The 24,773-nt window shown below is 42.4% G+C and overlaps 1 protein-coding gene across 1 annotated transcript; it reads right to left on the minus strand.

Moving 5' to 3' along the window:
• Nucleotides 1–295: 295 nt before the first annotated feature.
• LOC148843295 (NAC domain-containing protein JA2L-like) lies at nt 296–2,267 on the minus strand. The gene is made up of 3 exons (XM_088959391.1): nt 2,039–2,267; nt 1,642–1,931; nt 296–1,311 (listed from the first exon to the last, which is right to left on the minus strand). Exons 1-3 carry the CDS (start codon nt 2,265–2,267, stop codon nt 502–504), a joined length of 1,329 nt encoding a protein of 442 aa, XP_088815517.1. The 3' UTR covers nt 296–501.
• Nucleotides 2,268–24,773: the final 22,506 nt, after the last annotated feature.

Genomic DNA, 24,773 nt, shown 5'->3' on the forward strand with positions numbered 1-24,773 from the left:
ACATGGGAAATCCTGATCAATAAGCATATACACTGGTCAACATATCGATCTATACACAGAAACATCAACATCACCATCATTGTTTCGATCGGTTGAGTGGTGACATGGAGGAGCACCAACCTGGCAAAGTTCTTGATGATGAAGCCAGAGAAATCGGCAATAACTGTACAGTTCTTGATATATCCCAGACGTACAGAATCATCTATTTATTATGAATATATTAATTCATGGTTCAAAATATCGATACGCCCGACCATGAGATATACACGCATACTTGAATTGTGCAAACTGCCAACATTAAGAAGATCTTTTAATAAAATAAATATCCAAAGAAAAGAAATAGCAATTCACAAGACTGAAAATACTTCCACCAAAGTCATTGTTAAACCTAAATGATTTCTACTAGTTCCCAAATTAAGACATCATCTTTCTAGATATCAACTTCTCTGATGTAAATACTGATCAATAATATACACAACAAATCATCTACACACAGAAACATCATCTTCGCCTGCCATGGAATTGCTGTTGTGGCTCTGGAGGAACGCCACCATTGTTTTGGTTGGGTGGTGGCAAAGGAGGAGCATCAGCCTGGCTTGGCTGGAGTACCGGTGGCAATGGAGGAACACCCACATGGTTTTCACTCAGTAGTTCCACCAGAGGATCACCCACAAAGTTTTGATTGGATGGTTGCAGTGGCAACAGGGGAACATCAACAATGTTGTAATTCAATGGTGACGGAGAAGCATCAATGCGCCTCCGTCTGAGTGGTGGCATTGGTGGAACGGTTGAATCGTCACCCTGGTCTGTTTTGAGCTTTGGTTGTACAACTGAAGCTTCAGCAATAAACGGAGACAACGTATCATGCATGAAATCACTTAACTGCCGAAAGAGATCGTTACAGCTTCCCTGCACTGGTTTCCAAGGGCTATCTGCACCATTAGTGTGCAGATTCGAGTTGGAGTTCCAGTAGTCTAAATCCAGTTCAGCAGATCCATGAAGTAACCGGATATTTGTGAACCTCTGGTCGTTGTTAGGAAAGTTCTGCCGGTACTCTAAATTGCTATACTGCAGAGGTTGATCTGGTATACCTTCGTTAGTGTAAAAGTTTTGCTCTGCATCTTCCTTATGCATGCTAATATATTCATCATAAAATGATGATTGTGTGTATGGGATATCAAGATCACAGTAGTTATTGCTGATTTCTCTGGCTTCACCATCAACCTTGGCCTTCTCTGGATCTCCCGCCACCCGAGTCGATACCGATTTCTCTGGCTTTTTATAAATCTTGCAGAGAACAAAGTCGTCCAACTGCATCAAAAACGAAAAGAAGAAGATTAGGTTTAAAAGAAAAAGAAAGATTAATTCAGTATTTAAAAAGAAAGAGTATGCTCAAAATTAAAGATGAAACTCGATAAGAAAGACAAAAGAAAAGTTAGAAAACTTGCTCAGGTATCTAAATGAACAAAATAAAATTAACGAATAATGCAAGAGAGCCGGTGCAAGGAAAGAACAAGAGAGTCGGATCAGATATTAAGCCTCGATGAGAAAAAGATAAGAAGAAGGCTGGAAAACTTGCACAAAACAAACTGAAATGAACAACTGATTAAAACAAATAAAAAGAATGATAAAAAACCATACTCTCATGTCATGGCGTTTTTCCTTAGGACGAGGATTAATGTATTCAGCGACCCTATACTCGTGCATAATCCAATTAGTCTTTTCACCCTTGGGAGGCTTCCCCTTGTAGAATACCAATGCCTTCTTATATCCGACATGCACACCGTCGCTGTATATCGATTTATCAGCTCCGGTGGCCTTCCAATACCCATCTCCGGCAGATCGGTTCGGCCGAGATCCATTCCGGTACTTCCGATCTCTATGGGTAAAGAAATACCATTCCTTCTGTCTCACATACGGTTTATGTTTCTCTATATATCAATGGATACATTAAATACACAGCAGAGAGAAAGAAGAAGAATTCAAGAAAGAAAAAAAAGATTACATCCACCACCACCCATATCGAGAAGAAGCAAACCTGTTAGTGCTTGTGGACTGTAATCGTAAAGAGAAACCACTTCAATCTTGTTCGCAGGCAACCGTTCTTCTAAAAGCATCTTCTGCAAGTAAAAAACGACGAGTTCCTCGTCGCTTGGAGTGAATCTGAAGCCAGGTGGAATGTTGGAGAAATCAAAGTCATCTCTGGAGTCGCTGGTCTTACTCGGACTCTTCACCGAAGTTGGACTGCTGCTACTAACGTCCTCCATGGTTTTAGGTGGGTAGAGATTTTTACGAAACTAAACTCTTCTATTTATATCAAAATTTCAAACCTAACAATTTTCACTCTAACTAGAATCTAATTGGTTTTCTAATTGTAATACAAATCTTTAATCTTATCTTTCCATCTATTAGATATAACATTTACAACCCAGTGAACCAATAGGATCTCAGCACGTGGGGTCTTGATCGAGACTGATCCGACCCGTGACAGTTATTATGCGAGACAAATTCAAAATCATAGACCAGAACCATCTCGATAAAATAATCAGTATTTTTACAATTATTTAAATAAACTAGCAGGGACCCGTGCGACATACGGGAAATTTTGAAAATTTTAATACTTTTATTTTCATTTAATGTTGATTTATAAAAACTATATTAATTGAATATGAACAAATATTTTTTAATAAATTTAGTTTTATTAATAATTCATAGCAATTTTAATAATTTTTATTCTTTTTATTATTTTTATGAAATTTTGATTAACTTTAAATAAATAAAAATAATTATAAAAGATAATATTTTTATTAATTTCACTAATAATTAATAATTATATAGGAATGACAACGGGGTGGGTTCAGGGCAGGGCACCCCATCCCTTTACCTGCCCCATAGTCAAAGACACTCTACCCCATCCCTAGTGTCATGCGGGTTCAAGGTAAGGTAATCACTCCTCAATGCTAGGTGAGTTCATGGATAAGTTACCACACTCCTCATCAAGGATGGAAAATCCTCGAATTTCCCTACCTCGTCCCTAATATTGGACAGTTTCAAGTAGAGGTGTAAATTGGGTCATGCTGGGTTGACACGACACGACCCACATGTGGCCCACACAAAGTGCGAGTCATGTCGTGCTGGCCCACGAGGCGTCCCGTGCCATGCCTCCCTCTAGAATAATTTGGGGTGCCTGTTCGACACAACCCACGACCCGAACCCGTACGGGCCCATGCCATGCCATGGGTCAGGCTAGTCCATGGGTTGGGCCTTGGGCTAGGCCATGCCGCACATCAAGCCAAACTCAAGGCAAGGTACCCACTCCTCGTCCAAGGTTTTTAAAATTGGACCAGATAAGGAACCGTTCTGGGATCGAACGGTTTGACTGTTCGGTCTGAACGTATGATCCGCTCTAACAAAAATATACAAAATTAGAAAAACAAAAAAAAGGCCAAAAACTGTTGTTCAAGTTGATGATTTGACCGCCCAAGTCAGTGGTTCACTAACCAAATAAACAGTTTTTGGACAAAAAACAGTTTTGAGGTGAAATGGTGTCTGATTCCCAATTTTTCTAATCTAACCATATGTTTTGATCCAATTTTGAAAACACTACCCCTATTAACCCAATATTCAATTTGATGATAGAAATGATCAAAAGTACACTAAATTGTCTTTAATATTCAAAAAATGTAATTTTATGAAAATTTTGGAAAATTTATTGTAATTGTGTAATTTTGAAAGTTTATTCAAATTTATTTAAATTTTTATTAAATCATTTATTTTCTTTTTAAATGGTTTACTTACATAATTATACTAATTTATCTTATAATTTCTAATATAAACTAACCAATAATTTCCTTGTTCCAATATTATTCTAATTTATCTTAATAATTTGTGTAATTATTTGTTCAAATTATAGTTTTCCATTTCCCATAGTCATTTATCTTTAATAAATTTCAATATTTTTACAAAATCTATCAAATGTAATAAATTATCCTAAAGTTTCCAAAATATTCTAATAAACTTCAATAATTATTTAATACATTTTAAATAAAATTTCAAATACTTTATATCTTTTAATTTCAAAAATGTTATCTTACGAAAATGTAGTTTTATGAAAATTTTTGAAAAACTTATTACAGTATAACTATGGGGATTTATTGAATATTTTTATTTGGTAGTTTACTAACAAAATTACACTAATTTATCTTTTATTTTTCAATATAAATTAATTTATAATTTCATTTTCTATCATTATAATATTTTGTTCCCCCATTTGTATTTGGTTATTAATTGTAATACTAACAATAACTAAAATTTTATACTTTTTCATAAATGTTAATTATAGTATATATAATATATAATGAATATACACTATTATTGTAAAATCATTACTAATAAATATAATTTTGTTGATAGTTATTTTTTATAATTATTAATTGATAAAAGTGAAATCAGTTATTTCCAATATTATTTAGTTATTGAAATAATATTGTTATTTAAATTCTTAAAATATTAATTATTTATTAAATTTAATAATCCATAAAATTATAATTGTACTGTTATTATATAATTCGTTATTAAGTTTGTAAAATATTAAATTATTATTAATATGAATATTATGAATTCTATTATAATTACTTTTCTACTTTTAATTTTTTTTAATTTATTACATAATTTTGTTATTTTAACTATTTAAAATTTTGTCATGTTATATATTTTGTTATTTAAATATTTAAATAATATGTAAAATATTTAATTTTTTTATTTGAATTTTATTTATTTTGATTCTATTACGTAATATTAAATATTTTGTTATATTATTTAGCTATTTTTAATGTTTTTATTTAAGATTTTTAGTTATTGAAATATTTAAATAATGTTTTATTTTTTAATGTTAAATTTTTATTATTTGAATAAAATTTAAATAGAATAATTAAAAAAATTATAATTTATATTATTACTACATAATTTCGTTATGAATTTTATAAGAATATTGAATTATTAATAATATGGGTATTATTAAATCTATTAATGTTTTGTGTTTTGAATAAATATTTTAAAATTAGTATATAATTTGGTTAAAACATTTAAATAGTTCTGAATTTTTTTAATTGAAGCTTTTCTTTAGATAGATATAGATAAATAGTGGGGGAGAGGATAAATAGGAATTAGAGATAGTTTAGGAGATAATCTCTGTACTAAATTAGAGATAATTTAAGAGATAAATAAGAGTTAGAGACAATTTAGGAGGAAGTGGAGGAAAGTGGTGCCACTTGGATAAACATTAGAAAAGCAAATCCTTCTTTCTTTATGGTTGTTAGAAATAGTTAAGCATATGTGATTTTCTTATTGGTTTAAAGGGTAATTATGTGAAATTAAAAAAATTAAAAAATTAAAAAAAAACAGAAAATTAGGAAGGGGTTTGAAGCAAGTGGATAGACCAATATAAAGATAGATAGATAGATAGATAGATAGATTGATTGATTGATTGATTAATAGCTAGATAGATAGATAGATAGATAGATATATAATCTATAATACAATTTTAATAAATATGAAAATAAAATAATAAATTATTTATACATTAACAAATCATGTGTTTTTAATCAATTGTCGTATAGTACCTCTCAAATTTATAGTTTTATACGTAAAATACAATAAAAATACAAAGAAAGTTTACATATTATCAATAAAATAATTGATTTGGAACAAGAAAAATCATAACAGATCCAATTTTTATTGGAACAAAATTATAGAACTAGAACCGCAATTAATCTGGATCTATCACGTAGAAATGACCCATCGACTGCCCTAAGAGACCCACTCGAAATTTTGTCCTTTTTTTATTTTTTCCTTTGTTTTACATGAAGGCCCTTCACGAGCATCTCCCATTCATACACGTTATATATTTAATTAACTTAAATAAAATGGTAATATTACAAAGACCCCCCCTTAACTTTTATGTTGTAACAAATAACCCCTTGACCATTAAGTCAGATAACGGAAAGCGTTAAATTACTAAAATACTCTAATAAGCTTTTATCTATCATTTTTTTCTTACCATTTCTCTTAAAACGTAACCAATCTCAAAATACCTCACTTCTCATCGACACTACAAGAAAAACAGTCTATCGGTAGTTTAGAGCCGATGGTCTTAATGACCAATGGATTTTACAATCGACCGGATTTAAACCGGTTTAATGATACAACAGATTGGTATAGGAAAAATGCGGGGAGGGTTACAACGATACTCACCATTGTTCGTGAGTATTGCACAGGGACAACGATTGTTCGTGCAAAAGTTGAGAAGGAAATCTAGGGTTAGGGTTACAACAATACTCACCATCTCTGAATTATTGATAGCACACTCACCTAAAAAGATACTCACCATGGTGAGTATTGTTGTTTGATTAAGCTTTTTACTTGTACCAGTATGTAGTCCTTGAATGGTCCCACCTAAACTGTAAGTAATTCAATGAGCTAGTTGAACTGTTAACCAGATGATAGGACTATTCAACCCATGACTTATCTATCTAGTTTGAATACGATAGAATTGGTTTAGTCCATAAACATTTTTCATAAGAATATGAACCAAATCATGGTAGACGATTAGGAGATTGGTAGGTGGTAGTGGGTTGGTTCATAAACGGTAGTATGAGACCTTTGCAGTACTAGTAAACTATTTGTGAAGAGAAGAAACAAGCAAGGATGTTGGACATGACATTCTATATGAGTAGTGTTACCACTTGTTTTTTGTTCGATTCATCGCCTGAACTTACAATTTACTTCAAATACTCAATCAAATCCATTCAATCTTTCTGAAACACCCAAAACCCAAAAAAGAAACCAATTTTTAGCCAAAAAGCTCTCAGATCCACGGTTAAACCTACCCGATATTTATCGGATGGCCTCGATCAACCCCTTTTACACTTCAACCATTAGATTAGACACAACCATCAGACTGAAGACCTCCCAAAACACCTACCCATGAAATTTTAGCTCAAGATTCCTCAATTTACCCTTTCATCAAGCAAATATTCCATTTCATCCAATCTCGTTAACCTAAACACTCAAAACCAAGATTCCCTTGATCTTGATACATCCGAACCGATCAAACCATACCATTAAACTTTGGACACATAAAAACACCTACCCATGAAGTTTTAACCCTGGATTCTCCCATTTGTCCATCCATCAAACAAAGATTTCATTCCAAAATATCCTATTGACCTAAATTTCTACGATCTTGACATCATCAATTAATCAGACATTACCATCATATCCCGGACACCTCCAAACACCCACCTGTAAAATTTGAGCCCAAAAAACCTTCATTTACCCTTCAATCGCACCAAGATTTTGTTTCAAGGCTCTAGATTAACCGATTCTAAATCTGTCCGATCTGGGCCAGTTGGCCCAATCCTACCTTACTAATCACCTCAAACTACCTGAAAACTCTACCTTGTGAAATTTCAACCAAAACAAAACCTTGTTTACCCCTCGATCACACAAGATTCTATTTTAAAACCCTAAATTAATCGAATCAAGCCCTTTCCTGATCTTCTTGATCCAGGACCATTTTGCCCAATCTGAGCCCACCAATCAATTCAGAATGTCTGAAAACCCCACCCTTTAAAATTTCAGTCAAGAATGCCCTCGTTTTCCCTTCTATCTAAAAAGATTCTATTTCGAATGATCTCATTGGCCCGCACATGCATGACCCCACTCCGTGATCAAACCCGTCTCAACCCTTCATTTTTTTGCCCAAAAATCCCAACGACTGAATGAGATTCATTTTCTCAAATTTACCAAAATACCCCCTTCGGAACCCTAAAATTATCAAACTGCCACTAGCCCTATTATAAATACTAACCTAAATCTCTCATTCGAGCTAATCAGAAATCAGAAATTTTCATCGTCTTCTACCTTCCAACGCAGAAGCAGAGCAGCGGTGGCTCCGATTCCCCAAACCTCCGACCGTTCTCTCTCCCTCTCTCTACTTTCTTCTTCTTTCTTCTTCTTCTTCAAAACCCACCATTTCCTCCGTTCCCTCTCCCTGATTGCAGCGGCGGCGGCACCCCCCTATCAGTCCGATCCCTTCCCCTTCTCTCACTCTCTTCCATTTCTTTTTCTTCTTCTCTTCTCTCCCCTCCGCCTTCTTTCTCTCATTCTCTCACCGACGCTAGGCCATTGATAATGTGCTCATTTTTATTCTTTAGTCTTTTCACTCGAGAGGCTTCGACGCACTGGAGGAAGAGACCGTAGGAAAGTAAGACACATTCAGTTCATTCCAACTTATTATTGGAGTAATGGGGAATACTGTCTTTAAAATCTTGCATGATCATATCGAGTATTCAAATCTGAAGTCAAAGGGAATACATGCGGCCTTCTTCTTCGTCTTTTTTCACAAAAGGGGGGTGAATTAGGATCATCAAAGTTTTATTTCATAGAATTTAATTGTAATTCTTGTAGTTCATCATCTTGGAACTTTGATACCACTAATCGCACGTTCCTATCTGTTATATATGCTTATATCCTTTACATTGATGTGGGTTCCTATTAAAAATAAGGTGTGTTCTACTAAACATCAAATCTAAATGAAGTTGGCAATCAAGATCCCCACCAGGGGTGTTAATAGTATTCAAAAATCCCATTTTGAATTCAAAAATTTACATAATCTAATTGAACTCAGATATATAATTGATCAAATTATGGTAAATTAGTGGAATCGAATTTGCATATCATCTGATTTGGTTCAGTAAATATTTGAATTTGATCAATTATATAATTCATAGGGTAAATTACAAAGAATGTGTTAAACAAATATTTGGTTCAGTAAATATTTGAATTTGTACTATGCTGTATCAAACATAGGATGTGTTAAATTACCAAAATGTCCACTTAAACTTTCCATATATATAATATATGGATGGGGTATTCAGGGATGTCTTGTAATTTACCCTTATTCATATATATAATATAAAATATTTAAACAAATTATATAATAATAATAATAATAATTTAAAATAATTAACATGCCAAATTTGATTTGAATTTGGATGTTGGCTGATTCAATTATTTAATTCGATCCATTTACACACCCCACTAGATCAATTGAACATGGCAAGTGGGCAAGCACAGCTCGAGCACCCCATGGCTTATGCTTGTCCAGCAAATTAGCTGAATGTCATGGCTTTCAATGTATTGTTATCTTGAATTAGATGAGGCAACAATGTGGTGGGGTCACAACAATAAATCGAAGGCCATGATTTCAGTTTTAGTCCTGTGCCAAAATCATGTCTCAGAAAAAAACAAAACTTTTTTCTCAAACCATAGTGAGATCTTTCAGTATTATTGAACAAAAAAATAAAAAATCCTTTTTCTCAATTTCTTGGTTGAGTTTCAGGCTTGGGCGTGAATATGTTCTATTCATATAAATGCAAAGACTGATCTGGCCCATGAATATGTTTAGATGCAGTCTGAATTAAAACTGATTTGAACAGGTTGGATGGTTTAATAAGACATTGAATTAGAGCAGTCTGGTCCAAAATATTTATTGGATTGAATTAAACTTGGTCCATCTATAATGAATATATTGGACCGGATCAGATTGGACCATTATCTGGTCCATTGACAGCCCAAGTTTCAGCCTACACCCCTTGCGGCCACATGGCTAAAAAGGAATTACTTTTGTCCATTTTCTATTTCGTTTCTTTTTATGTAATTCTTCTCACGGGGAAAATAAAAGACAAATCCAGAATGAAATATGGATTGAGCAATAGCAAACTTGATATCTACCGAGTTCGGATTAGCTGCACCTGATGGTTGTGTTAGGGGCTGTTTAACCAATAATAATACCCAGTCGGCTATCAAGTGTATATGCCTTACAACCACTCCAATCTCTCACTTTACCTGCATAGCTGACGTGGGGCGTTGTTTTTGGTTAAATAGCCCTTAACGCAGCAATTCTCCAACTACGTCTAGCAGTTAGGTAAGGTTAATGGGCAAACTGTATTGATCTTGTTTTAAGGGTTCAACTGGAGCCAGTCTCCAACTATATTAGACTGAAGCCAGTTTGTGATATCTACCACTTACGTGAGATTTGAAAGGGGGAAGAAAGAATGAAAATCTGTACTTTTACTTGATAAGTTAATGGCCAATCCAATCTGAACTATCAGTCGACGAATAGGATGAGCTCCATTTGTCCTTCTGTAACCATTTCTGATGGTGCTTGGATGCATGATGCTTATCTTAGACTGGTATCCAAGTTTGAACGAGGTTTCTATCAATGGAGAAACTGAGATCCAAATCTTCTGCTGGAAGTGGAACAAAATTAGGAACTTGGTTCATGAGATGCTGGTATAGTTGGACTTGGGCCTGAAAAGAAAATGCATGTCATAAATCATTAAGCTAAATTTGGGCCTGATAAGGAGTCGAGCCCATGTTTATCAGATGGGAAGTCACTAAGTCAGTGCCCCCAAAACCTCTAATGGATGTGGGTTAGCAATTAAGAATGAAATATAAGAGGGTCCAAATTAAGATTTGCTCCAATCTCTCTCTTCCTTGAATTCAATTTAGTATCGATTCTTCACATTTGAACATTTACTAGTCAATGATCACCCATACTGAGTATGAGCTACTGGGACGGAAATGAAAGGATTTGAAGTGAGAAAATGTGCTGGAAGAGTGAAACCAGAACGGAGGAAACATAATTTATTCCACAAGTACGTGTCTGTATTGACCAATACAGGCTAGATATGATAAGATATCAATTGTCATGTGTGAAATAGATGGGCACCGACCCCATTTTCACCTGTGACACAGGCCGTTCACTGTGGAAATGAATACAATACACCCTGCATTGGAGATGGATATGTTTGGGTTCGGTTTTTGCCAAAATTTGAATGGGACCGCCCAAATCCCAAACCCAAAACAGTGTAATGCTTAACTCAATGGACTGCCCATGAAGAGGTCTATTTGAAGGTATCTTATTGGTACTTTAAACCTTGAACCTTGAGATTGCTATTATCCACAAAATTCAGGTCTCTATAACTTCACCTTACATTAAGTACGCTAGATACCACTGTTGAAATGTTGATTATATCAGGTTCTATTGTTGGACTACCAGTGCATGTATAATGGGTAACTTGGACTGTAGAATTTGTCATAATTTTTTTTTTTGCGTTACATTAAGTACAATTAATGCATTAATTTTTTTATGAACCTGGCAACTGTGACTATATATACCAGTATTATATATACATATACAATCTACTAATATTTAATTAAAGCATCAATAGTAATCAGTTACACCAAGTTGACAAAGTCTTTAAATGTAATCAGATGTGTATCACGGTCAGTTAATAAAAGGAAGGTTTTAAAAACTGACCCAGAAATAGAATCGTTCTAGTTATTGGTTTTTGGGTCAGCGGTTCAACCGCTTGGGTCGAACAGTTCAGACGGTTTATATTAGGGCAATATAACAAATGCCAAATAGTATATGAGAAACAGAGAAAGGAGGATTGGAGGAGTGGAAAAAAGTCTTTTGTTAGCTGAGAAAGAAGAGAAGAAGGAAAGAAAGAAATGAGAAAATAAAAAAAAAAGGAAGAGAAGAGAAAGAAAATGCAGGAAAGAAAGAGGGAAGGAGGGAAGAAGAAAGAAGAGGAGGAGAATGATTCGACGCTCATCAGTGATGACAAGATGGCAACGGCGGTAACAACGCAGATGACAGATCTGAGATACGAATTCTTGGATATCAGATCTAAGATTGATTATTCATTTTTTCTCATATCTCTGCAAGTTTTTCTTCTTCTTCTTCTTCTTCTTCTCTCTGTATATCAAATTTGAGCTCGTGTCTCAGACTCAGAGTTTCTCCCCTTTCTACAATTTCTCAAACCACAAACTGCTGTCCAGGTCAAACGAAGAGACGGTTCGACCGCCTGAGTCAACGGTTTTCTGACAAAGTCAATGGTTTTTTATCCAAGAGCGGGTCAGGGGTGAAATGGAACCAGTTGCTTGGACGGTTTCCGAGCCAAACAGTCCGACCATTCGTATCAACGGCAATTCAAAAGCATTGAACAAAAGTCTACATTACCATTTTTTCTTACTATGAACTTTATTTTACTCTTGTATCATTTAAGAGAGAGCTATATTTTCAAATCAGTCCCCCAACAAGTTTGCCTCCCACAACGTCCCACAGCACATCCCCGCCTTGTATTAGGAACATCTCTCAATGATGACGTCATCATTTTTGGTATTTATCATCCCGATGTGTGTAGTATGTGGGGGGGGGGGGCTGATTTGATCTCTATTTTATGAGTTAGGAAAGAGACCCAGAACAGTGTCAGACTAGCTCATACATTAATACGTAACTTGTATTACTCGCTCAACCTTGATAAGTGTTATTTTTAATCAATTAGATCTTGTGGATTTAGGAGGTGTTTGTACATAAAATTTTGGGAGAATGATGATTCAGCCTAGGGTCTGAATTTTTAGGCCTACGATTAGGGTAGGTGTCAGTTCAGAATTGATGCCAATTCACAGGGAGCATTAGTGTATAGAGTAGGGGGTTTTGACATTTTGAATGTTTATAGATCTACAGTGGAATTCAGAAATCTGTATTGGGCCTGTCTGTACTTTTCTGTAAAAATTTTCATTTAATAGCTTTACAAATCATGATAGACTAGGATATTTACCAAATGATCTAAGATCTTTAAAGACAAGACCCCGAAATCTCATTACATCTTTTGATCATCTAAACTGTGGAAACATCTTCCTAAAAGGATTTACCAAACAACACCCTACTTATTCCAATTATTGGCTTCAGTTGCTACACTATTGAAACACCTTAGTTATTCCAATAAGATGTTTTAAAAGTTAAACATGGTTTGTTGTGTAATTGCACCATTTTGCTGAGAAATTGTGCCATTTTGCTTTAGTTCTACTAAAGCAGCTGAAATGCATTCTGCGGATCTTGCCTGTAAGAATGCTTGCAAACAAACTGGTCAGTTTTTCTTTCTTTTTTTTTTTTTTTTCTTTTGTGAATAAACCTTTTCATGGTTTAAACTAGCTACGTTGACGTTGTTGTGATCCTGCTACATAACTCCAACCTAAAATGCCCATGATAGCATATATGAATTGCAGGGCACTTGGGCCAAGGTTAGGAGTGCTTGTTTTAAAGTACTTGTTTTAAAGGAAATAAGTACTTAAAAATAAGCCCAGAATTTAGGTATTTCGAGCTTATTTTCCATATGCACATAAGTGCATATTCGTGTGGTCCCAACCCAAAATAAGTACTTATTCAAATACACATTTATTTTTAAACACTCCCAAACATAGTCTTAATAGCTATATCCCGATCGAAAGCACTGTTGAGTTAGTAAAGTTGGGCTTTTGATGTGGCACCCCCAATTGAGTTTGACTTTGGTCAGGGCAACACCTGTTTGAACAGCCTTATATTGGGAATATCTCTGTACTTATATGTTTTATTTCATGAGAAGATATTCCCAATGCAAGGTTTCAAGAAGCTGTTTGAATGGTGTGAGCACGGACTAACTTGCACTGACTAGAGCCGAACTCCCCCCAATATAAATATGTTGGGTGCAACCTTATTCTTGAGTTGTTTGCAATGCAATTTCATTTGATTGGTGTAAAAAGTATATGAGGTGTAAATGATTTGAGCACAAAATCGGGTTTATTTTTGCTTCATCTTTTGTCTTGTCTTGTTTGTTTATATTGCAGAGTAAAATAAATGAGGCCTGAAAAAGGTAAAATAAAACCAAAGTGAACAAAAATTTACAATTTTACATGAATTTGCACTCTAATGCAAAATGGAGCCGATGACTTTTTCAGAGCTTTACTGAAAATTAAGCACGAGAAGACAATTTGAATTCATCTTTGTTTGTGCTTGCTTAGTATAAGAAGACAAATTGCCTTGCCCGTAAAGAAATGAGAGACACGTCCTCCCAAAGTTCTCTTGTCTACACAGTCTACACACGCCAAGAGCTAGAATTCAATGAAAAAGCACAACTACGAATCCACGACAGTGCTGATATCTTAGTCTGCTATATGTTGTCGTCACCATTTACGTTAGATGGGGGCATCAGAAACTGATGGTGATCAATCCGAGGTAGTGCACGAATTGAGGAAGGCGATCGGATAATCTTTTTTGGCAGGGTGGGGCCGAGATACAAGGACGAGGCCACGCTTCAAGACCTATGATCAAGGAAACAGAAAACAGATGCCCGGGGATTTATCCCCAGGTAAGAACTCCAACGCTCAAGTTAGTAAGAGCTGGTGGAGTGGTCGGGCCGAGCTATAAGGATGTCGGTCCGAGCTAAGTGGTTGTATAGGTCTCAGAAGTTGGATCCCTTACCTTGAGTATGGAGTACTTTTTTATAGCCAAAGATCCGTGTCCTTGTCAAATTAGGCTTTCAGGGTTGTCGGGATGAGGTTAGCTGCCAAGGTATTCGGGATAGAGTCCCATTCCCCGGCGGAGTCGTCTTCCTTATTCATCTTTATCCGTAGTTGTGCTCATCCACGTGACGTATAGTTGATGTGGCTGAAAGGAGAAGATGGGGGCCACCATAATAGCATAGCTCGGCCGAGCTAGCCCAACGTGGCTGAGTTAGGATGATGTGGCAAGGCGATGGTTGGGCGGCCACTTGTCCCGCAGGACCAGCTCAACCATGACGCAAACACCACTCCCCTAGTTTTGAAGTCGAGGAATGAAGTCTCCTAGGTTCGTTGCCTAGTTGAGGAACTTTCGAGCATGCATATCATTCGTGCCGTTTTGGTCATTACCTAGCAATCCTCCGAACGTCAGTTGCAAAACTTAAATAAGAACCAAAATTTTGGTTCCCGAACCAATCCCCTAGTTTTGTTGTCGAGGAGGGGGAATGTTCGGCCAGACCATTGCGCGGCCTTCTAGTCTGAGGATTTGAGTGGCCTAGCTGAGGATTTGCATAGAAGGCTAGACTGGTACAGCGGGTCTCTGCATCGAAGGTTGGACCGGTACGGTAGTTGAACCAGCACAATTAATGGGTGCAACCGTTGCCTACCGAGGGTACCACTTTGGTTTCTGAGGCTTCCTCATGTACATTATTGGTTGCACTGGTTAGCCTTTCGAGGCGTTGTTAGGAGTGCTTCATCTATACCGTTGATCTCTCCTCGGTCTGTGCCCCTAATAGTTATAAAAGGGAAAAGGGGTCCCCCCCCCCCCTTTCCTTCCTCAGTATTGCTTGCAAGGGTTTGGCATCCACTGCTCGACAGATTCGTCGGCCACATAGTTCAGTAGATAGCTTGGTAGATAACTCAGAAGATAGCTCGATAGACAATTCGATAGCTTTCATTCTTCGGCTCCACAAATGACCCGGTATGCCCTCTTCATCTCATCGGTCCTCTTCCTCATCCGTGTCCTCCAATAGTTCTGGTTCCAACTCTTCTGGCAGCTCGACCTACGAGCCTTAGCTGACATGGCTGCCAAAATTGAGGAAGCCGAGGTTGGATGGAGATAGAGCTTCCTCTTCGGGTAGGTCGCTAATTCGGTACCATGCCCAGCATCTTGATGCTCGGGGATATGGCTTGGATCTGAGCTACGTATGCCATTCTAGCGGAATACCATATGAGGTGTCCGCTGCCCGGGGAGATGGCTACTAATGCTCAGCCCAATGAGTTGTGTATTTATGACCACAACTTGGAGGCTAGGCTGAGGTTCCCGTTGATCAAGGGGTTCATCGAGGTGCTAAACTGGTATAAAGTGTTGCCGGTGGAGTTGATGTCGAACTCCTTTAGGTTTTTACTTGGCCTCATGTCCTATTGTGCGGTCTGCGATACTGATTTGACCCTGGGGATGGTGAGCTTTATGCTCCAACTGAAACACCACCAATAAGGGTACTACTACTTCTCCACACGGCAGAACATTCGGTCATTGGTCGGAGCCCCTTCTTCTATGAAGCACTGGAAGGAGTCGTTCTTCTTTGTGCGAATCCCCGGGGGTCTCCTTTTTCTTGCCAAGCTGCGGGGGCCGAGGACATCTCGGTCGCAACCCCAATGGTTAGCGCTTACTTGGGAGGAGAGGTCGGCATTGAGCATGATCCATGAAATCGGCGTTATCGCGTACACATGCTCGGAGATGCTGATGCTCACCGGGTTGATGGAAAGGGTGGCCAGTCTATTTCACAGTTGTTTGCCGATTTGACTTTATCTTGCTTGCTTTATACTTATCTTGGGCCTCCTATGTTGCAGGTGTGAGCATGGCCAGAGAGGAAGAAATTATTCGTCGGATGAAGGTGCTCCAACAAAGGCAGGAACAAAGAAGGGCGACTCATCGACGAAGAAGGGTTCGACAATGGAAGGTTGAGGAGGATGACGTTGTCATGGTTGACCCCGAAGGGGTCCACCGTCTCGGTGGTACGTCGATGAATGAGGTAGGAAGCAGCTCGGGTCTGCACGTGCTGAGGTTGTTTGTTCGCATGGACGACAATCTAGAGACACCCGAGGTTCCCGAGCAATTACTGCAAGGAATCATGACCATGTCCATAGCTCAGGAATTGATCGGGTTGGTAGTGGAGCCTTGGAGTGTGCTCTTCTTTGGTCTACCGCTCGGGTAAATCCTCTTCTCTTTATTTCTTGTGTTTTGCTCTCCTTTTCGGTGTACTTATCATATTTGTCTACAGAATGCTTGCGCGGTGATTGCTCTGGTTGATTGTCTCTGGGACGTTCGATCATCATACGAGCAGGAACACTCCGAGTATCTACGGTAGAAGTTGGCCGAGCTCCAGGGTACTGGGGCGCGGTCGGCCGTGCTAGAGAGGGAAGTGGTCGAGCTGAATGCGCAATTTGCTGAGTAGGCTGGTCTTGTTCGGGAACTGAAGTGGGAGATCGCCGAGCTCAAGGCTGAGCAGGACAAGCTGAGGCAGGAGGTTGCTGAGGAAGCCGTCAATGAGTACAAGGCATTGGAGGAGATGCAGCTGCGCATGGACGAATATGCCGATGCCTCCTTTGCGGTTGGGTTCAACCTTTTTCGACGAAGGATCCTTCACCATCACTCGGAGTTGGCTGATGAGTTGCAAGGCTGGGACGCTTTTGATTCAAGTTCTCCCCAAGGGTTTGCCGAGGGAGCTAAGGATGGGGGCAACGCTACTGTTGGCGCTGCTGATTCTGTCACCGAGGACTGATCAGCGACCTCATATGTTCATTATTCCCTGTGTTGTTTTGGTGTTGTTTTTTGTTGGCTTGTGATGAAGGAAGATTTGGCTCGACCTCTTTATTATGTGACACATGGCAGAAACGATAGCTCGGCAAAAGGGGCCAAGCCTAGGCGGGAGCAAGGGGTCACACTTCGCTGAACTGACCCACCTTGTAACAGCTCGGGATACACTTCGCCGAACTGCCACCTTGTAACAGCTCGGGATACACTTCTCCGAACTGACCCACCTTGTAACAGCTCGGGATGGACTTCGCCGAACTGCCACCTTGTAACAGCTCGGGATACACTTCGCCGAACTAACTCACCTTGTAACAGCTCGGGATACACTTCGCCGAACTGACCCACCTTGCAACAGCTCGGGATACACTTCACCGAACTGACCACTTGTAACAGCTCGGGATACACTTCGCCGAACTGACCCACCTTGCAACAGCTCGGGATACACTTCGCCGAACTGACTTGTAACAGTTCGGGATACCTCCAAACTCAAGACCGCCTCGCTCAGCACTTCGCATCATCTTCTGGCCAAACAAGTCGTAACATGCCTGACACTAGGGAAGTCCGTGCCCGAGGGCGCCACGCCTGACTGACTTGGGATCTGACGTTTGCCAGCTGCACTCTAAACGGCCACCTGCCACCGCCACTGACGCCGCCATCTCCAGTTAGACGGTTAGGCAGTGACGGTTCTGTCTCAGTAGAAAGGACGACGGCCGAGTTGACAAGCACAAGGGTAATCATACCCGATCTGACAAGGGCCTCGGGACGAGTACACGAAGTGACTATAAGAGCCCCTGCCCCCTGACAACGGAGGTATGCAAACTTTGCGCTATCTGGTATTACCTTGCTTTTGAAGGATTCTAACTTGAGCTTCGGAGCCTCTACACCGGGTTCCCCCCGGAGCTTTCCCATCTCCTCCATTTCAAGTTCCCTGCTACCCCGTTCGGAAGCAAGGCAGCGGACAGCTAAGACCAGCCGGATCGCGCTCCATCAATTGGCTCCGTCTGTGGGAACGCTTCAAAAAGCCTCCCTCCAAATTTCGATACCCCCTTTTTTCTTCAAAAAACCCAACACTCATGGCCTCCTCCAGCAACACCGGATGTGGCACGGAGACAAACGCCACCAGGGAGCAAATTCAGGTCCCCGTAGTGTGCGTTGGACAGTTCACCATCCCCCTTTCGGCGGATGGGATCCCCATTTTGAACACGCCACAAGCAGTGGCACCCGTAAACCCTCCTACCACAAACGTCCCCTTTCCTCTCCCCATTGAGACAACCTTCACTGAACCACCTGCCGTCCCCCTGGCAGCTAGCCAAAACCGATTGGAGGACCTGATGCAGTGCATGCGGGCAATGCAAGCCCAAATGCAACAGTTCCAGCAACACCAGCTTCACCAGCACCAGGTGCTGCACAACATCTCCCAGTATCACTACCAACAGCAGTTCCCCCAACTGCCACTGAACCAACCACTACATCCAACTCGCCACCCCGCTCCGAAGCCGGTCAAGGTCTCCCCGCAGGATGGGCGCCCCCGTCAGGCGAAGGCCTCCCGGCCCCAGAACCACCCCAACAGCCAGGCCTCGTCCCCAGGCCGAAGAGAGAAAAATGTCATCCGCGCCTCGCAACCCGCAGGTGGGTCGGGAACCTCGCCCGCGAGGTCGGCACCCCGGCGCTCCAAGCCCGAGCTCCCGCTCACCGGAAACCGATTCAGCGCCCTGGCAGCGGACTACCAGCACTTCGGTTCCATCGAGCTCGGTAACACGGAGGCCAGCAACGCCAGCACAAGGCCCGCTCAAAGGCGAAGGCGCCGGCGAAGTCGCCAAACCGCCACCCACGCCTTGTCGAATTTCAGAGGCAAAGCCACGAGCTCGGACGAGGTAGGGGCTGCCCCGGCTCTCTCCGTTCCTTCCCCCATCGCATCGGAACTCCTGGCGGTCCCCTTACCCAGAGACTTCAAGCTCCCACCTCTGGACAAGTACGACGGGTCCTTCGACCCCAACGACCACGTTGACGCCTTTCAGTCGCAAATGCACCTCGCCAGAGCTAGCGAATCGTGCATGTGCGTGGCCTTTACCACCACTCTTAGGGGGGTAGCCCGCACTTGGTACAAGAACCTGGCCCCCGGGTCGATAAAGTGCTGGGCCCAGTTCGTGCAAGTCTTCACCACACACTTCGTCACCAACTGATGGTGCCCCAGAATAGAGGAAAGCATCTTCGGAGTGGTCCAAAGAGAAGGAGAATCTATTCGGGGCTACATCAAGCGGTTCAACGAAGCATGCTTGCAAATATCGCGGTTGGACCCCGCAGTGCAGCTCGCGGCGACCAAAAGAGGGGTGACGCACAAAGAGTTCAAATGGCACATGGTGGCCAACCAGCCCGCGACCGTGGCCGAATTCCTCAAACTCGCGGATAAGTTCATGAGGACAGAGGAAGAAATCAACCAACGAACCGAAGGCGGGAACGAGAAAAGAAAGAGAGAAGGCGAGCTCTCCAACCCGGTGAATAGAAAAAACCCGACCCGGGAGCCGAAGCCGAACCAGTCCTTCCAGGCCCCCCTAGCAGTTTGGACGGACTACACGCCGTTAAACATGAGGCGGACAGAGATCTTAATGATGATCAAAGACGCTCCGTACGTTAAGTGGCCACCTCGCCTAAAGGGAAATCCGAACGAGAGAAACAAGAATTTGTATTGTAGTTTCCATAGAGACCATGGTCATAGCATCGAATAGTGTAATAACCTCCGGGACGAGATAGAGGGACTCATCCATCGCGGATACTTGAGAAACTTTGTATAGCATAGCAATAACAATAAAGCATGTCGGCAAAGGGAGCACGAAAAGGATGCCCCCGAGTCTAGCAACAGACCTGCCGAACCGTTGCAGAAGCAGCCTCCGGAAGAGAGGTCAGTTCGGGGAACCATCCATGTAATAATGGGAGGTTCGGTGGTAGCGGGGTGTACCTCGACAGCAACCCGGACTTCAGTTCACGAAGCGACCCTCGAAGAAAGGAACCCCCCAAAGAGACCAAAGACCGAAGAACCAATCTTTTTCGCGGAGGACGACGCGCGAGGAGTCCACTACCCCCATGATGACGCGCTTGTCATTAAGCTAAGGATCAGCGACTTCGAGGTCAGGCGCGTACTCGTAGATTCGAGCAGCTCAGCGGACATCCTCTTCAAATCAGCATTTGACCAGCTGTAGTTAAAGAGGAGCGAGTTGAAGCCCGCGAACACTCCCCTGGTAGGTTTCAGCGGAGAGGAAGTCAGGCCCCTCAGAAAAGTAACTGTCCCTGTGGAAGTCGGCACATGGCCTTGTGCGGTCAGACTCAACCATGATTTCCTGGTAGTCGCGACCCCCTCCCCATACAATGCCATAATAGGACAGCCGATCACGCATATCCTACGGGCGGCGGTCTCCACCTACTATTTGGCCATGAAGTTCCCTATGGACTTCGGTATAGGGGTAGCACGGGGCGACTAGCTCGAGTCCCGCAAATGCTACGTTGCCGTCCTAAAGGGAAAAACCAAGGCGGCCGACGACCTCGAACTGGAGCGGCCGGCGGAGCAAGGTGAGGAGCGAGCTTCGCCCATGGAGGAAACAGTCGCAATCCCGACTTTAGCTACGGACCCAGCTCGCACACTAAGCATCGGAGCTTCCATCGAAGACCCCCTACGAGCCAAACTGGTGAGTTTTTTACTTTAAAATTTAGATATTTTTGCCTGGTTCGCGGCCGACATGCTCAGCATTAGCCCCGGACTGATAACTCACAAACTTAATACTGACCCTGTAGTCAGACCCGTTAAACAGAAGAAACGCAACTTAGCCCCAGAATGCTGGAGAGCGGTCGACGAGGAGGTTGAGAAGCTCCTCGCAGCAAACTTCATAAGGGAAGTCCACTACCCGAGCTGGGTGGCCAACCCGGTGTTGGTAAAAAAGGCAAGCGGCAAGTAGCGCATGTGCGTCGACTATACCGACCTGAACCGAGCTTGCCCGAAAGATTGCTTCCCCCTCCCTAGAATTGACCGCCTAGTGGACGCGACCTCGGGAAACGAGTTGCTAAGCTTCCTGGACGCCTACTCGGGCTACAACCAAGTTAGGATGGACCCATCCGATGAGGAAAAAACCAGCTTCATAACCGAGTTCGGCCTGTATTGCTACAAAGTCATGCCCTTCGGGCTAAAAAATGCCGGAGCAACTTTCCAAAGACTTGTAAATAAGCTATTTCGGCCCCTGATTGGTACGAGGATAGAGTGCTATGTAGACGACATGGTCGTCAAGACTCAGTTTTCACAAGAGTTAATACAGGACTTCGATTTTGTTTTCCAAATCCTGCGTCAGTTTAGCATGAAGTTGAATCCCAACAAGTGTGTCTTCGGCGTCACCTCGGGCAAGTTCCTAGGCTACATTGTCATTCGACGCGGTATTGAGGCCAACCCGGACAAAATAAAAGCCATTCTAGATATGAAACCACCTCGGAAAGTAAAAGAGGTTCAGAGGCTAAACGACCGCATAGCCGCTCTAAGCCGCTTCTTGTCTAAGTCAGCAGACCGCTGCCTACCCTTCTTCAAGGCAGTCAAAGGCAAAGGGTTCGAGTGGACCCAGGACTTCCAGTTCGCGTTCGACGAACTAAAAGGTTACCTCGTTAGTGTGCCAACCTTAGCCCGGCCCTAGGTGGGCGAGGTCTTAGAACTGTACCTCTCGGCGAGCGACGAGGCGGTCAGTTCGGTACTAATAAAGGAAACAGACCGGGTCCAACGACCCATATATTATGTTAGTAAAATTTTGCAGGGAGTAGAGGCAAGGAACCCGAAGATAGAAAAACTAGCATATGCCCTAGTAATAGCAGCTCGTAAACTCCGCCCGTACTTCCAGGCTCACACCGTCATCGTCCTAACTGACAAACCTCTTAGAGAAGTTTTACTCAAACCCGAAGTCTCCGGTCGACTGACGAAATGGGCCATTGAACTCAGCGAGTACGACCTCTAGTACAAACCGAGAACCACTATCAAGGCCCAAGCTTTGGCAGATTTTATCGCCGAGTGCACTTTCAGCCACGAAGCCCCACAGGTCGAGCCCGAGGTCCCCAGTTGCGGCGAACCCGGAGCTCCCGAGCCCATAGAGTCTGAACCCCGTGAAGTAGCATCCAGTGTGGCATCTCTCCTGGTCAAGCAAAGAGCGAATTGGGATGAGGAGCCCTGGATCCTTCACGTGGATGGTTCCTCGAACCGGCAAGGCAGCGGAGCTAGAATAGTCTTGTGCGGTCCGAGCGGCACAAAATTAGAATACGCACTACGCTTTGAGTTCGCGGCATCGAACAACGAGGCAGAGTACGAAGCACTGATCGCCGGGCTGGACCTAGCGCGAAAGGTTAAGGCAAAACACTTAGTCATCTGCAGCGATTCTTAGCTCGTGGTAAACCAAGTTACCGGCGAATACGAAGCACGCGATCTCTCCATGATCGCATATTTGGCCAAAGTAAAAGAAGCCCTGCTCAACTTTCGGTCACACATCATCAAGCAAATCCCGAGGTCAGAAAACACTGAGGCCGACGCCCTGTCCCGGTTAGCCAGCACGAGTCACAACAATATGAGAACTGTGTACATAGAGGACTTACCTCGGCCTAGTATTCTCGGGGGGACAGAGGAGGTCGCTCCCATCTTAGAAGCAGAGCCGAGCTGGATCGATCCACTCGCGAGCTTCCTGATAGACGGAACCCTCCCTATAGAACGCAATGCGGCCAAGAGGGTGCAGCGCCAGGCGGCCAAATACGTCATAATAGACGAACGGTTATACCGACGATTGTACACGCTCCCCTATTTGCGGTGCCTGCGACCTACTGAAGCCGAGTTTGTACTCCGCGACACTCATGAAGGCCTGTGCGGTGGACACTTGGTGGGCAGAGCACTCGCCCAAAAGGCACTTCGACAAGGATACTACTGGCCAACAATGAAGGCAGAATCTGTCGAGCTCGTCAGAAAATGCGACAAGTGTCAGAAGAAAGCTAACATCCCCCATCAACCTGCCTCCGACCTCAAATACCTCGCCAGCCCGTGGCCCTTTGCACAATGGGGCATCGACCTCCTAGGGCCATTCCCACCAGCAACAGGCGGAAGAAAATTCTTAGTTGTTGCAGTAGATTACTTTACGAAGTGGATAGAAGCCGAACTTCTGGCAACTGTTACGGCTCGAAACATACATAACTTCTTTTGGAAGAACATAGTATGTCGGTTCGGATTACCTCGGGTTCTAATCTCCGACAACGGCAAACAGTTCGAGGATATCAAGTTCCAAGAGTGGTGCCAGAACATGGGGATTCGACAAAATTTCACGTCAGTCGCGCACCCAAAGGCAAACGGTCAGACGGAAGTGATGAACAGAGCCATCCTGCGCGGATTGAAAGCACGTCTGGATCGAGCTAAGGGATTGTGGGCCGAAGAGATACCAAGTGTCTTATGGGCTCACAGAACGACCGAAAAAGCAGCCACAGGAGAAACCCCCTTCAACCTCACCTACGGCACTGAAGCGGTGATCCCGACAGAAATCGAAATACCAACGTTGCGATTAGAAACACACGACGATCGGACGAACGGAGACGAGTTACGCACCAACATCGACCTACTGGACGAGGTAAGGGACCTCGCGCACATCCGAACAGCGGCATACCAGCAGCAGGTAGCTCGCTACTACAATAGCAGAGTAAAGCAACGAAGCTTCCGAGTCGGTGACCTGGTCCTCCGTAAGATTATGGTGCCCGAACCCGGCGTCGGCAAGCTTGGACCTAATTGGGAAGGGCCCTATAAAGTAAAAACAGCGTTCGGGGGCGCATACGAACTCGAAACCTTGGAAGGCAAACGAGTACCCCGAACGTGGAACATCGTGAACTTGAGGCGATACTACCTATAAACCACCTAGCGAAGTGGACGAAATCAGGCCATGTGCCACAAGGCAAGCCGAGGAACTTCAGCACATTATCAGCTCGACAAAAATCAGTTCGCGGCATAAAAGACCACGGAAATTTAAAAACCCGGCATAGAAACAGCTCGGGGAAGATGAGCAAGGGGAAAAAGACACTCCATTGCAAGAAATAGTACACTAGCAAAGAAAATATATATATTTTACATGCCCGGAGCCACTTCTTCGCCATCGGAAGGCACTTCAACAACACCCGAAGGCCTTGCCTCTCCTTCAGAGTACGGCTCTTCATCGGCAGCATTGGCCATCTCCTGAGTTATACGCGAAGTGGTTATGGCACTTACATCGAGGTCGGGGTATGTATTCCAGATCATCCATCGGCTCAACTTGAACCCCCTCCTGTAAGAGTCCACCATCAGATCGTCAAAACGCGAGGAGGCAATGTAGTCTTCAACTGCCTTCTTCTTGGCGTCTTCAATGCCTTGGGAAAAAATCTATGTTCTCTCCCTGATGTCCTCCTGAAGATACTCAACTTGATGCTGCAAATCCAACTTCAAGTCCGCCATATGCTTGACAACTACCCCCATGGCCTCGGCGTCACGCTGAGACCTCGCCTGTCTGGCCATCGCGACGCGAGCAGCCTTTTCAGCAGTATAAGC

The sequence above is a fragment of the Nelumbo lutea genome, chromosome 8, assembly GCF_056320005.1.
Source record: "Nelumbo lutea isolate HS-2025 chromosome 8, American lotus-T2T, whole genome shotgun sequence".
Taxonomy (NCBI): Eukaryota; Viridiplantae; Streptophyta; class Magnoliopsida; order Proteales; family Nelumbonaceae; genus Nelumbo; species Nelumbo lutea.